The sequence below is a fragment of the Melospiza melodia genome, chromosome 18 (genome assembly GCF_035770615.1).
Source record: "Melospiza melodia melodia isolate bMelMel2 chromosome 18, bMelMel2.pri, whole genome shotgun sequence".
In the NCBI taxonomy this organism is placed as follows: Eukaryota; Metazoa; Chordata; class Aves; order Passeriformes; family Passerellidae; genus Melospiza; species Melospiza melodia.
Window position 1 is genome coordinate 6,950,754 of NC_086211.1, and position 12,433 is coordinate 6,963,186.

The 12,433-nt window shown below is 39.9% G+C and overlaps 1 protein-coding gene across 1 annotated transcript; it reads right to left on the bottom strand.

Annotated features, from left to right (window-relative positions):
- Window positions 1-755: 755 nt before the first annotated feature.
- On the bottom strand, window positions 756-12,377 carry PMS2 (PMS1 homolog 2, mismatch repair system component). The gene is made up of 15 exons (XM_063171860.1): window positions 12,311-12,377; window positions 11,947-12,086; window positions 11,260-11,346; window positions 10,111-10,213; window positions 9,268-9,451; window positions 8,627-8,794; window positions 7,242-7,339; window positions 6,241-6,340; window positions 5,902-5,986; window positions 5,355-5,507; window positions 3,461-4,355; window positions 2,499-2,666; window positions 1,937-2,037; window positions 1,572-1,741; window positions 756-1,186 (listed from the first exon to the last, which is right to left on the bottom strand). Exons 1-15 carry the CDS (start codon window positions 12,328-12,330, stop codon window positions 1,043-1,045), a joined length of 2,616 nt encoding a protein of 871 aa, XP_063027930.1. The 5' UTR covers window positions 12,331-12,377; the 3' UTR covers window positions 756-1,042.
- Between the last annotated feature and the right edge of the window lie 56 nt (window positions 12,378-12,433).

Genomic DNA, 12,433 nt, shown 5'->3' on the forward strand with positions numbered 1-12,433 from the left:
GGGCCCGGCCGCGCTGGCTCCCGCACGGAACCGGGGCTCCGCACGGACACGGACACGGACACGGACACGGACACGGACACTCTGCTGAAGGTTCTCGGCCACAGCCGTGCCGGGTATCGGGCATGGCTCTGCCACGTTGCTCGGAGAAGCGGCGCGGACTGGAGGAACAGCAGCAGCATCATGGCCACAGCTCCATAGTGGCAAATGGAGCATGAAGGGAACACGATACATAAACACAGATTTCTTGGGTTAAATCTTGGTCCTACAGAACTGATAGAGCGTAGCTACCCGTTTTAATGGATTCTGATTCAAACAGATAATTTTCTGCCTGTTTTGATTTTACTGAGATAGAATTTGGACTGACCTAACTGGCAGTGCCAGCTTTTTTCCCCATTCATTATGAGAAGAAGAATCCCTGTTCTTGAAAAACAGGTTCGGAATTTGGAAGGGAACAATGCTAATAAAAAGTAATTATGCCAGACTAATAATTCTATTCAAGCCTTAAACACAGATAACAGGAAATTAATCATTAAATGCAATATTAAAGCTCTAAGTCATTATCTAACAAAACCCAGCTTTGGTATAAGAAAAAAAAATTAAACTGATGTATAATTTTAATTTTCTCTAAAATTATCATATATGTGATGTATAAACATTGAAAACTAATACTTGGTTTATGGCATTGCCAGGGACTTGAATTCACATTTCACTTCACTTTCAGAATCAGTGTATTTCTATGAATGAAGTTCAGCTACTTCTTATCTTTATATATAAATGTATTTATTTTATAAAAGTTTTGACTGCTGCTCAAAGAAGTACAACACACAGTAAACTGCAATAAGAGAAGTTATTTACATGAATTCCAGGATGTTGGTATTGATGACAGGCATAACAAGGAAACCCTGCTGAATGCCTCCAAGTGCTCTTGTTTCCAACTTGAAGACTGCCTAAAATTATTTTTACTCCAAATAAGAGAATCATGATAAAAGCTCAAAATATTGCCAAGATTTAAAATTTAAAATGTCAATAAACAGACACTGACTTATTGTGGTGAAATCAAGTCCAAACTGACTATGTGTCTCATAGTAGGCCTTCCATGGGGGCAGTTCCAGGGATGCTCAATCTCACCCATGTGGGTGATCAGTTTTCTCATTTCCTGCACATTCAGTGCAGTTCCAATCATCACCTGCAAGCAAAGAAAAAAAAATGAATTCTTTCATTTTTCCATTTGCTAGCTGACACAGACCAGAGCAGTACTTCAGCTACCATAGCAAATTCTGTACAAGGCATTAAAAATAAAAAACACCTTCAATCAGACAACCAGAAGACAAAACACAGCTCACAGTGGCTTCACGAGTGCATTAGTTTGGAACAAAATAAAAAAACTAGCAGAAATATTTCCCAAGGTACATTAGATGAAAACATGAGGAACAGAAGGAAGGATATTAGCTGTTAACACTCAGCAGTAAATAAACTTGCCCTGCAATGCACATGCAGATACAGCCACCTGCACTACATCAGGAAATGGATTTATTTATTTATTTGAACACAAAAATCAATGCAGTACTTACAGACTTCCTGCAAGCTCGAGAAGCAAACATCTGCCTGACCCTGGAGGGCCTGCACATCACTCCAGGGCAGTCACTCAACATGAAAATCAGCTCATCTATGTCTTGTGGCCCAAAAGTCCAGTTTTTGCTGGTTGGCAATGATACCAATTTAACTCTTTGAGTTACAGGAGCTGGAAGGTTTGCAACGACAATAAAGAGAAGTACAAGAAATTACTTTTTTCTTGAGAGAAAAGCTGAGAAACTACTTTAAAATGTTATTATGATGTGATGTGCATATATACTAATGTTTAATCTTTTGATAGATGTAACTAACTAACCAAAGTGGTAACTATGGCAGATGTCCTTTTAACATCATCCAAACTCACCATTTTCATTTATGACAAAATCAAAGCCATTTTTTCTGAATATTTCCAGGTTTTCAATCAATACAGTTTCATTTACTGCTGTTAAATTGAGATTTTGAGGCCTGAAAGAGAGAAAAAAAGATGGAGCTGCATAGATACACAGTGCAGAGCATTAAAGACAGATTTCAGAAACAACCTAGAAATACTTAAAACAGAGCTCTGTAGTAAAACTTTTCACTCTGCTGTGTGAAAAAAATAAATCTCACTAGGTAACAGTTGCTTCCAAGTGTTACTCAGCAGATGAAGTCAGTTGGGCAGCATTCCTTGCTGCAGGAACAGTTTCCAATATCCTGTCACTGTGGGAAATCTGTTTGACCACTGACTTTCTGCACAGCTACAACTGCACCCATGGAATTGATGTTTCACCTAAGGATTGACTCTTGGAAACACAGAACATAAAAACCACTTGAGTCTCAAGTGTTCTGAATGTGTGAAATGCTACATAAATATAAATCATAGATATCCTTCTGAAACATTGAATTCAACTTAACACATGTTATTGTTAAACACTGAGAATACTTACACTATCAGCTTCTGACCTTGGAGAACAGTGTGCTGTTGCAACATCTCAAAGTTGTATTTCTCATCAGTAGCATGCTGGTCAATTATGAAAAGATCAGAATTCAGCTTTGCTATTATAAACCCTAAATTGAACTGGCCAATGATTTCCATTTTTGCAAACATTTCTTTACTGTATACAAAAAAAATATAAAGAGATTATAAATTACACCCTTATCAGTTATCATGTAAAACTTAAAAACTTCTGTTTCTCCCCTGCAGAACACACTTTATATTAAAAAAAAAAAAAACTAATTTAAGCAGGATATAAATGTTGAAAATCTGCCAATGACCTATGAGGTCCTTTCTGGCAGAACAAAATCCATCATTAAGACAGGTTCCCCCCATTGGTGATAACAAAATTAGAAGCAGGCAATATGGCAATAGCCCAGCTAAGTAACACTGAAGATGGCAGGGTAGTTTTGAAGGCAGCTGACATATTTGCCTTCTTTTCACAATTAAAGACTTTCCTAACACATTTTTTGAACCCAAACATTAACAAATCACAGACACTGACTGTCCCCTGACCACCAGAATGTAACTTTATTTTTCCAGGGATGTCTCATCAAATTTCATTCACACAAGGGAGGAATATGAGCTATGCAGTCTTTTCAGTGTGCTATCTGTCAGGAAATTTGGTGTTCTCTGACTGAGCTGCAATTTACAAGGCTGATCTAAGCCAAATCCATGAAGTTTGTGGCTTTTTAGTGTGGCCTCACATTCTGTTTGCACTTAGTTCAAGTAGCTGCTCTGTCAGTAAAATAACTCATCAAATAGTTTTTTTTGTGACATTAAATAAAAAATAGACCCAAATCTAGCAGGTACATGCAAGCCTCTTGCCACCCTCAAGACAAGTCTTATATTTTTGCTTAACTAATTTAACGAACTGAGGAGTAGAATACATTAAACAACTGAAAGCAGAAATACCTGATCTCTTTTCTTAATTCATCTTCTGCAACTTTATTGTCCCCAGGACTAATTTTTGCTTTAAATCTTCTGTAATTTTCAGTTTCTGTATTTTTCTGTTGTTGCTGTATTACCTTTTTTACTTTCTCTGCCAAAACCTTCATAGAGAATTCAAGAGGCACAATTTTCTTTTTAACTTCCACCAGTACATCAACACTAGCATTCTTTTCTTCAGGATATTTGTCTGCCTTGGAATCATCTGCTTCACTTTTAAAGTTTCTGCTTTTAAAACGTTTTACTCTTGGGGAACAACCATTTGCTTCTTGAGAAAGCTTGTTTTGATCAGTCCAGTCATTCACTTGACCTAGCTCAGGTTCAGTGCCCAAGACCTGAACATCACAGTCCAGTGATTTCTTACTGCACCCAGCAGTTTGAAGACATTCCTTCTGCACCTGTTCTTCTGTGCTACAGAATTCTTCCTCAGAATTAATTGAACTTTCATTATTGATGCAGCTTCCAGCCTCTGGTGTACTACATCCAGCATCTGACTCAGAAATACTACAGAATCCAGAATCTGAAGCATCTTCTAATTTTCCCAAGTGTCTCCTTAGAATTGACACCTTTGAGTCCAACTTCTGGCAACTTTCAGCCTTCTTAGTCAAGACAGACCTTTGAATCTTTACAGTGCCCCCAGTGGGATCGAGTAACCTTTGTCTAGGGGAACTGTGCTGCTGTTTTACCTTTTTAGAGCTTTGAAAATTACTTTCTGTTGCTTGATGGAGAGAGAATGACTCCCTTAATCTGGCAAGAGTCATTATTCTTTTGCCTTCACCACGTGGACTCTCAGTCTCAGAGTCAGACAGCATGTCTGCCTGAGGCTTTTCTGCCTCTTCAGGAAGTGTCTTCTTCAAGTTACCTAATGAAATCACAATACAGAGTATTTCAAGATTCTAAGTTAGCTGGAAACATGAATTAAATTATGTACTTTAGGAAAAGGAATGAAAAGAGGTGGAAAAACAGCCAACAGCTCAAAGGAGCCCTGAAGCTTCAGGCAGTGAATACAGGGCTGAAATGCATTAATATCAAACACAGAAACAGTTACATCTTGAGGACATTTAATGACACTACTAATAATGATTTTGTAGTCTCTTTTTAAACTGGAACAGTAATCAGTCCAATCAGCACATTTATTTATATTATCAAAAGAGTTTAATGACAGAGTGACAATGAGAAGTGAATTGCTCTTACACTTTAATGGTCACTATAAAATTCCACTGGCAAAGTGTTAAGGAGCTGGCAGAACAGGCACTTAGAGTATATGGGATTTGCTGGTCATTAGAGAACTTCAACCCCATCAACTGCCAGTCCAACAAGGATTTTACTGAAGGTCAATTTAAAATAACAGTGGGAATCAGGCTACAACTGATTCTGTAGGTTAGCAAAAAGGAAAATTAGAAGGGGCTCTGTTGAATGAAAGGAAGAGAATGAGATGATCTTGAAAGACTGCACAGTCACAAGAGAATCATCAATTTCTGCAGGTAACATAAAAGAATCAAAGTTTAAAACCCAAAAAACTCATATTTAATTTTCATATTTTATTTATGACCCCTTAACCATTTTTTCTCAAAGACATTTTCATAAAAAAACCATATGTCCCTTTTAGTATCTAGGGAGAAATCTTTTGCAAGCATTATCGATTAATTCTGTGTGAATTTTTTCCTCACAAAGTTGACTGTCAATCCTGCTGTGCTGGCATGTGTCATTTCCATAACAATCACTTAATAAGTTTGGGTCCTTCTTTATTTTTGGTTTTATTTTTTTTTAAATTTCTTCTTTGGGTTTTTAAAAACACATTTTCCCATCTTTAATTCTCTGCCATATATCATACTCAAAACTTTCACATTTTGTGTCCTACCTGCAATGTCCAGAAGTTTCTGATTGACATTCAGTTTGTTAACATCACTACCAAACATCTCCATCAGAGAAGTCTTTAGAATTGCTAATAAAAACTTTTCCTCCTGAAGTAAAATTTGCCTTTTGTCAGGAGTTACATTGATGTCAACACACTCTGGAAAAAAAAAGAAAAAAAGAACTTCTTAACAAATAAAATGCAATGTTATTGCACAGAATTAGTTCTGGTTTGTTTGCCATTTTATTGGCAAATCAGATTTAACTGTCTCAACATCCCAGCAAACAAACACACGATACAAGTTTTCTTGTAGTTAAGATGACCTTTTCCTCATCACTTAAGAAGATATTTTTGAGTATAGAAAAGGTGGAGGGGAAAAATAGTGGAACCACAGTTAGAATCTATTTCTCCCTCACCAACATGGCCTTAAAAAGTCCCCAGAGTGCAAGAAGTCATACAGATGAAAATGAAAATATTCTCTAAATACAAACATCATTGAAGAATAAACTGTAATAGCCATTACTGAAGTTACTAAAAATTATTCAGAACGTACCAGAATCTACCCCAATGTTAAGGACAACAAATGGATACTGGTGTTTATTGTGTAAGTGATAAACTTCATTCACAATCTTGACCACCTGCAAAAAAGGTGAAAAAAACCCAATAAATTTCAAAAATATTATCTTCTATTTTGCACCAGTGTATATTAATTAATGTACTAAAACATATATTGTATGATTAAGATCTTGTTCACTCAAAGACACAACTAAGATAGGAACTTGAGACAGAGGAACTTCTACTGCCAAGAAACAAACATACACATGAGAGCTAATGCTGAGGTTTCCAGAGAATATTGAGTTAATGGGGCTGATGACAAAAACAGCCCCCTCACCTTGGCAGGATCACAGGGCCGTTGGTTGATGAAGAAGAACTGTCTGTCTGTCGTGCTCCTTCCCACACTGTGGTCACAGCGGGAAATGAAACCACCAATGCTGTTGGGTAAACAGTGTGAGAGGAAGGGAAAGGGATGAGAGGAGCAAGTTTGGGGGGAATGTGCTTTATAAGGGGCTTAAGGAAACACTATTATACAGCACCAGTGAATATGTAAATACACATTTCCTCTCCTGTTGCGGTGTCTTAAGCTTCCGGGTCCCTTCCCCAGGTGTGCCAATACCCCCCTCTCCCTTCCCCCTCGCCCCTTGCTGAGTGAGTCCTGTCAATCAGGCTTAACATTCCAGCAAGATGTCGTGTGGTTGGTCAAGTTCAAAGGATGCCCCTCAGGCCTGGGGGTCATTGGCCTGTCTAGGTGTCCCTCGTCCCTTGAGACCCTGCCCCTTCCACCTGGTTGGTCCTCACCTGTCCCCTCCCCTTCCCCTGTCCCTGAGCTTAAAAGGTGAATCGAGCCATGCGGTCAGGATTCTGTTGGAGCAGTTGCTCACGTTCAGACCTCTGTAACCATGGAATAAACCTCTGGATATAACCCTCCAGCAGAATCCATCTCCTTTTCTCTTCACCATCACCTGAAGCTTCCCTCCTGAGGTAAACGGGGTTCCTAACAAGCCTGGACTTGTTCAGTGCCCAGCTGCAACCTCCAGCAAGCCGAGGTATCTCTGGGGTGACACACCACAGCTGCCGCCTTTGGCCCAGCAGCGAGGGTCGGACTGGCCCAGGCACAATCTAACTGGTAATATTGGGATTCATATTCCAATACTCTCCCAGTTCCTTGTCCGACAAAGGCTACTACAAAACTGCATCCCAGTATCTACTATGCTGTTCTTGGCTCTTTTTAATACTATAAATCACAGCTTTTTTTTTTTTTTTCACTTTATTATTTTAAATTTTGGTTTATGGTAAAGTGCCACAGGCAGCAGTGATTTGTACTTTCCTAATTACCTATAAAGATTTGGTGGCATGTCAGCAGGGTTGAGTCCATATTCTTCACAAACAGCTTCACTAGGAGGAAGCTGAACAAAAGGAATAAGGCTCTGCAACTGAAAAAAGAAAAAAAAAAGGGAAAGAAGTGAAACATCAAACCTATAGAGATTTTTCCCTTCTATTTTTTTGTCATTTATTAGCCTTAAAATTTACTTGAGAAAAATAGTGGGTTTGGCTGACCAAGAACTGACCAACACAAACACTTAAAATATCCAAACCTACTAGAAGATAATAGCACTTACTGAGAAACAGAGATATTCCTCTAAGAAATGCCTGTTTGCATCCTTTGATATCACAACCTGTGCTTAAGTTATTTCACAGACCCTTACATTAAATGTACACAGGCAGAACAACAAAATGATTCACAGTTTGACATATATATGACCTAAACAAGTTTTATGCTAAAATAAAAGACAAAAAGAGTAATAGAAGTTTCTTTTAAAAGGACAATAAAACTATTAAAAATGTGTTATTTGAATCACAAGCTCCCTAAGAACAGTTACATTTACCAGAAACATGTTCCCAGTCATGCCACTATTATTTTTCTGCCATTAGAGCAGCTCCTATCAATTTAAGTATTAAACATTAAAATTCAGACTATAAGCTAAACATTCTATTCAGATAACACTCAATTTTCAACTATGCTTGGTGCCACAGGCAAGACAAAGTGACATCTTCCCTCCCATCTTTCAGCCACAGCATGAACAGGCTGTGAGATCTCTGGATGGGCACTGTGGAGGGAAAAATTGTTTATCAACAGCCAGCAGCTATCAACCACTCAATATTTCTGATGACTGCAGGAAGGATGTTTTTGAGCTTTTTATCATCTCTGCTCTTATCTAGAGGATAACAATTATTTTTATAGCTTACCTTAGAAAGCATCACAGTCTACAGCTTTACAGGGGCTGACTGCAATCCCATTTAAAGGGGATTGCAGAATAAAGAATTTAAAGGGGATTCCAGAATAAAGTTAGTTAGTTTCATAGGAAGAGCTTGCCAATGTGGATACACCTCAGTTTTCTGTTCTTCAGTTAAGACTTTCACATCACACCATTTTAAGGATTTTTTAAAATTACTTGTTCTTGTGACACACAGTCCATTTGCTGACACAACAGCTCTTAAAACTGGCTTCAGAGAGATATTAAGCCATAACCCCAGGTTGTAAATAATTTCTAAAACATCTCCGAGCAGATCCAGGACTTTCAGAGTCCGTGGAGGCCGGGGTGTCTCTCCTCTGTCGGCCTCTGGGGTGCGCTGCAGACCAACACTCCATCCTCTCACAAAATACTGAAATTCCCTCTACACAGCTACATCCTCTCTCTTTTCAGTAATAAAAGCAATACCTGTTTTTGTCCAAATACTGCTCCAATGTTCTCCTTTAAACTGGGACTTCCAGCAGTGGATATCACACAGCTTTTTTTCCCCTGGCCAATTTGATTAGTGCAATTAATCCTCACTCCTTTGGAAATAATACAGTAGGCCTGCAACAGCTGGACCATTTTTGCATATTCCTATTAAAGGAAAAAGAAAGTTCAAATTCATATGAAATGTCTCTTTTTAAAACACAAGTGCATAAACAAAACATTCAATATCTGCAGGTAACAAAGGGGGAGTTTTATCCTTAAAATCTTTATGAACTAAATTTAAAAAAAAATATATATATATGAAAAAATAGTACTTTAAAAACAAACAGGATGTTTACAAGACATATTTAGCCACTACACAGCAGTCCCTGGTTTTAAAATACAGATAAGTGATCATGGTATGGATTCTTTTCAAAATCTGAAAATCTGAGAATGTACCTTTAAATCCCAATATTGCAAAGTAGAAGAGAAAAGCATACAAGAAGACTTTTGTTATTTGATAAAGATGTAAGACAGGCATGAAATAGTCTGTAATCAGTACATTCTACAGAGAAGTGAATTTCATTCAGCAGTGAATGAATTCTGGGGGACAATACTGCTTTGAATTGAGAATTTCTGACCTTTTTGATGTTTCTTTGGAACTCTTTGTGCCTCACTGGTAAGGTGTAAAACAACTGCTGGATGCTGACAGTGGTGCCCTGCTGCCGAGGGAAAGGAGTCCTCTGGGTAACTCTGCCATTGTGATCAAACACCAAACGGGTGCCAACCTTTGCTGACTTGTGACAGGTGAAAATGGTGACATCACTGGGAGGAGAGGCAACAGAATTATCCACTGAGCATCATATTATCTTATCTATTCCTCATGACAAGCAGCATAGAAACTACAGCAATACTGTTAATTTCATCAAAACAACTCTTCCCCATACACAACCAAGAACCTGCTCTTTGGAGTAGTGTAACATTTCCCGAGCTACACATTCTTATTTGTATCCCTTTCATCCCCCTCTTATAAAACTCAGTGTTAAAATCTAGTTTTGCTAAACACTACATTCACTAATAGATACCAGCAGCACTGTCTACAAAGGCTGATTTAAAATCTACAGTTGGTCTGAAAGAAATTTAAGTACAACCTTAATGAGTTACAACCTAACAACCAGCACTTAAATATTACAGTGCTTTACATCAAATACTCATGCAAATACACAATCCCACCCTGTAAAGATCTGCATCCTTAAGTAACACCAAATTTTGTACATGAAATGACCAATTAGGTCCTTAGAAACACAGAATAATTTTGGTTGGAAATCACTCAGGATGTCATGCAACCTAATGTTCAAAACTGACCTGACAGTCAGGAACTGGAAGTTTCCAAAGCCCCACTTTGTCAGTAATGGTAAACTGAAAGGGTGCAGTGCTTTTGTGCATATACTAACTTCCTACTACTAATAAATAATATTAATTACCTTAATGCACACAGTGAACTCAAAGCTTCACCTCGAAACCCAAATGTTTCAACATGTATTAGATCAGAAAAATCTTGTATCTTTGATGTGTAATGTTTCAGAGCTGGAAAAAGATATTTCAAATTTATATTTCACTTCAAAGTGCCACTGGTCTATGCAAGTACATTTTGTATGCATATCAAGAAGCAAAACACCTTCTGTATAATTCACTGCATTTCACACAACGATTAAAGACAAAATACTGCTTGCTTTCCCTTTCTCCTATAAACAAGAGCTCTTTAAAATCCTCAGATGCACCTGCCATTTCACACTTACTCACAGATTTATTCAGCATTATTGCTATAAGCTCTGCAAGGTGCCTCAGAGCAGGACACAGTACCTGCCTGTGCGCTGCTGGACCTGTCACAGATTTTGTCCTGCCAGAAGCAGCAGCAGCCTGTGCTGTGCATGGGGCACAGGGGACAAGCCCAGCCACCACCACAGCTGAGGAGGACTCAGTGCACACCATCAGTGCAGCACCAGTCACCAGGTGACAAACTGACCCAGCAGCAGCACCCCTGAACTCTCACTGTGCTGGAACAGCAGCACACTGAGTTTCTGATGAACCACAATTGCTCAGTGAACACCAAAGTTACTGAGGAATAACCTGTGGGGAAAAGATTGCGAGGTGTTTTATCAAAAAAGAAATGACAGTATTTCTGCTGCAGTGGTTAGTTAGATTCATCAGACAGTGTTGTTTCTGCTCCCATTTTGTGCAATTCCAGACTAGCAAATGGGAAGTTTGACAGGCAGGGCAATGTCAGTTCCACTTCAGCAAATACTTGAGTTTATAATTCACCTTCCCAAAGCAGCCCCTTCCACACAGCTCAACTCCAACAATGACCAATGATTAAACATGAATTAATCCACATGGATTTTTAAGATTTTCTCCTCTGTGGTTATTTCTATTGCTTGTGCCACTTAAATAAGCAAAGTAACCAAAGACTATTTCTGAGGCACAAGAACTATAACCACAAGAGCACCACAGAAGATCAGTCTAGTGTTGCTCAAGTCTTGCAGGTAACACACACATTATGTAAAAGCCAAGTGTCCATTAAATATGATTAAACTAAATGCCCACATCTAAATTACAAAAAAATTTCAACTTACTCAAGCCTTCAAAGTTTTCCTCTTCCACTCCAACTCCATTATCTGAAACTTCTATCAGTTCTGCCCCATGATCTTTAAGTTTTATATCTACAAAATTGAGTCATAAAGTATTTTAATTCTTTATGTTCACACACGGTGTTTGGTATCAATTTTGCACTTGAAGTCAATTTTTCAAATAATAACTTTCCATGTCAAAATTAAATAATAACAGGGGAAAAAAAACAAACAAAAAAACACCCTAACCCCTGACAGCTATCAAAAGTTAGATGAATCTAATGCAAACCAGTCTGTAGTTTCAGGTAATTCAGCTTCACTGAACCTGTGTCTGAACAGAAGTTTTCCCAATTACCCCATCCTGGATGCTCTGCAAGCCAGCCCTGCCTTTACCCTGTGCTAGCCCAAGGCCAGCGGCTGGCACAGCCTGATCACCACTGCTGCATGGAACAGCCACTTTTTTAGTGGCCAAAGGGTCACTAGAAATTAAGTAACACAATCTCACATGCTGCTAGGAATGCAGCTGGAGTCTGGCAATCAGAATGTTTTATTAACCTGAGGTGTAAAATCACTGCAAAGATGCTTGGCCCAAACAGAAAGTATTTGCCCAGGTTTGTTTACATGCACTCGTTTTGAGGGAAAAGACGTGCTTTAGAAGCCTATGGAAAGTTCCAAAATTCGAGGAAGAGTTACCGATGTTGGTAGCTCCGGCATCCAGGCTGTTCTCCAGCAGCTCTTTCACGGCAGTGCCGAGGTTCAGCACGACCTGCCCCGAGCAGATGCGATGCACAGAGCGGCGGTCGATGGGCCGGATGGCCCCGGCGGGCTGCGGGCTGGGGACAGAGGGACAGCAAAGGACGGGCAGCGGTGAGAGAGGGCAGAAACCCCTCAGGCTTCCCCAGGCGAGCCGGGAGGGGAGGCAGGAACCAGGGGAAGCCGGAACCGCGGGGTACGGCCCGTGCGAGGAGCGCGGCTCCCGTGAGGGGAGCAAAGCGGCCTGGGCAGGGGGTGCTAGCGCGGGGACCAGGGCCGGTGCCGGGTCGGTGCACACACTCACCAGGGCGCAGCCGCCTCCATCGGGGCCCCGGCGGGGCGGGACGCGCCGTGCTCTCCTCAGGCTCCCGCCCCGCTCGCTCAGCGCCGGGAGCGGCCGGAGCGCGCTCGCCCCACAAGGACGGCG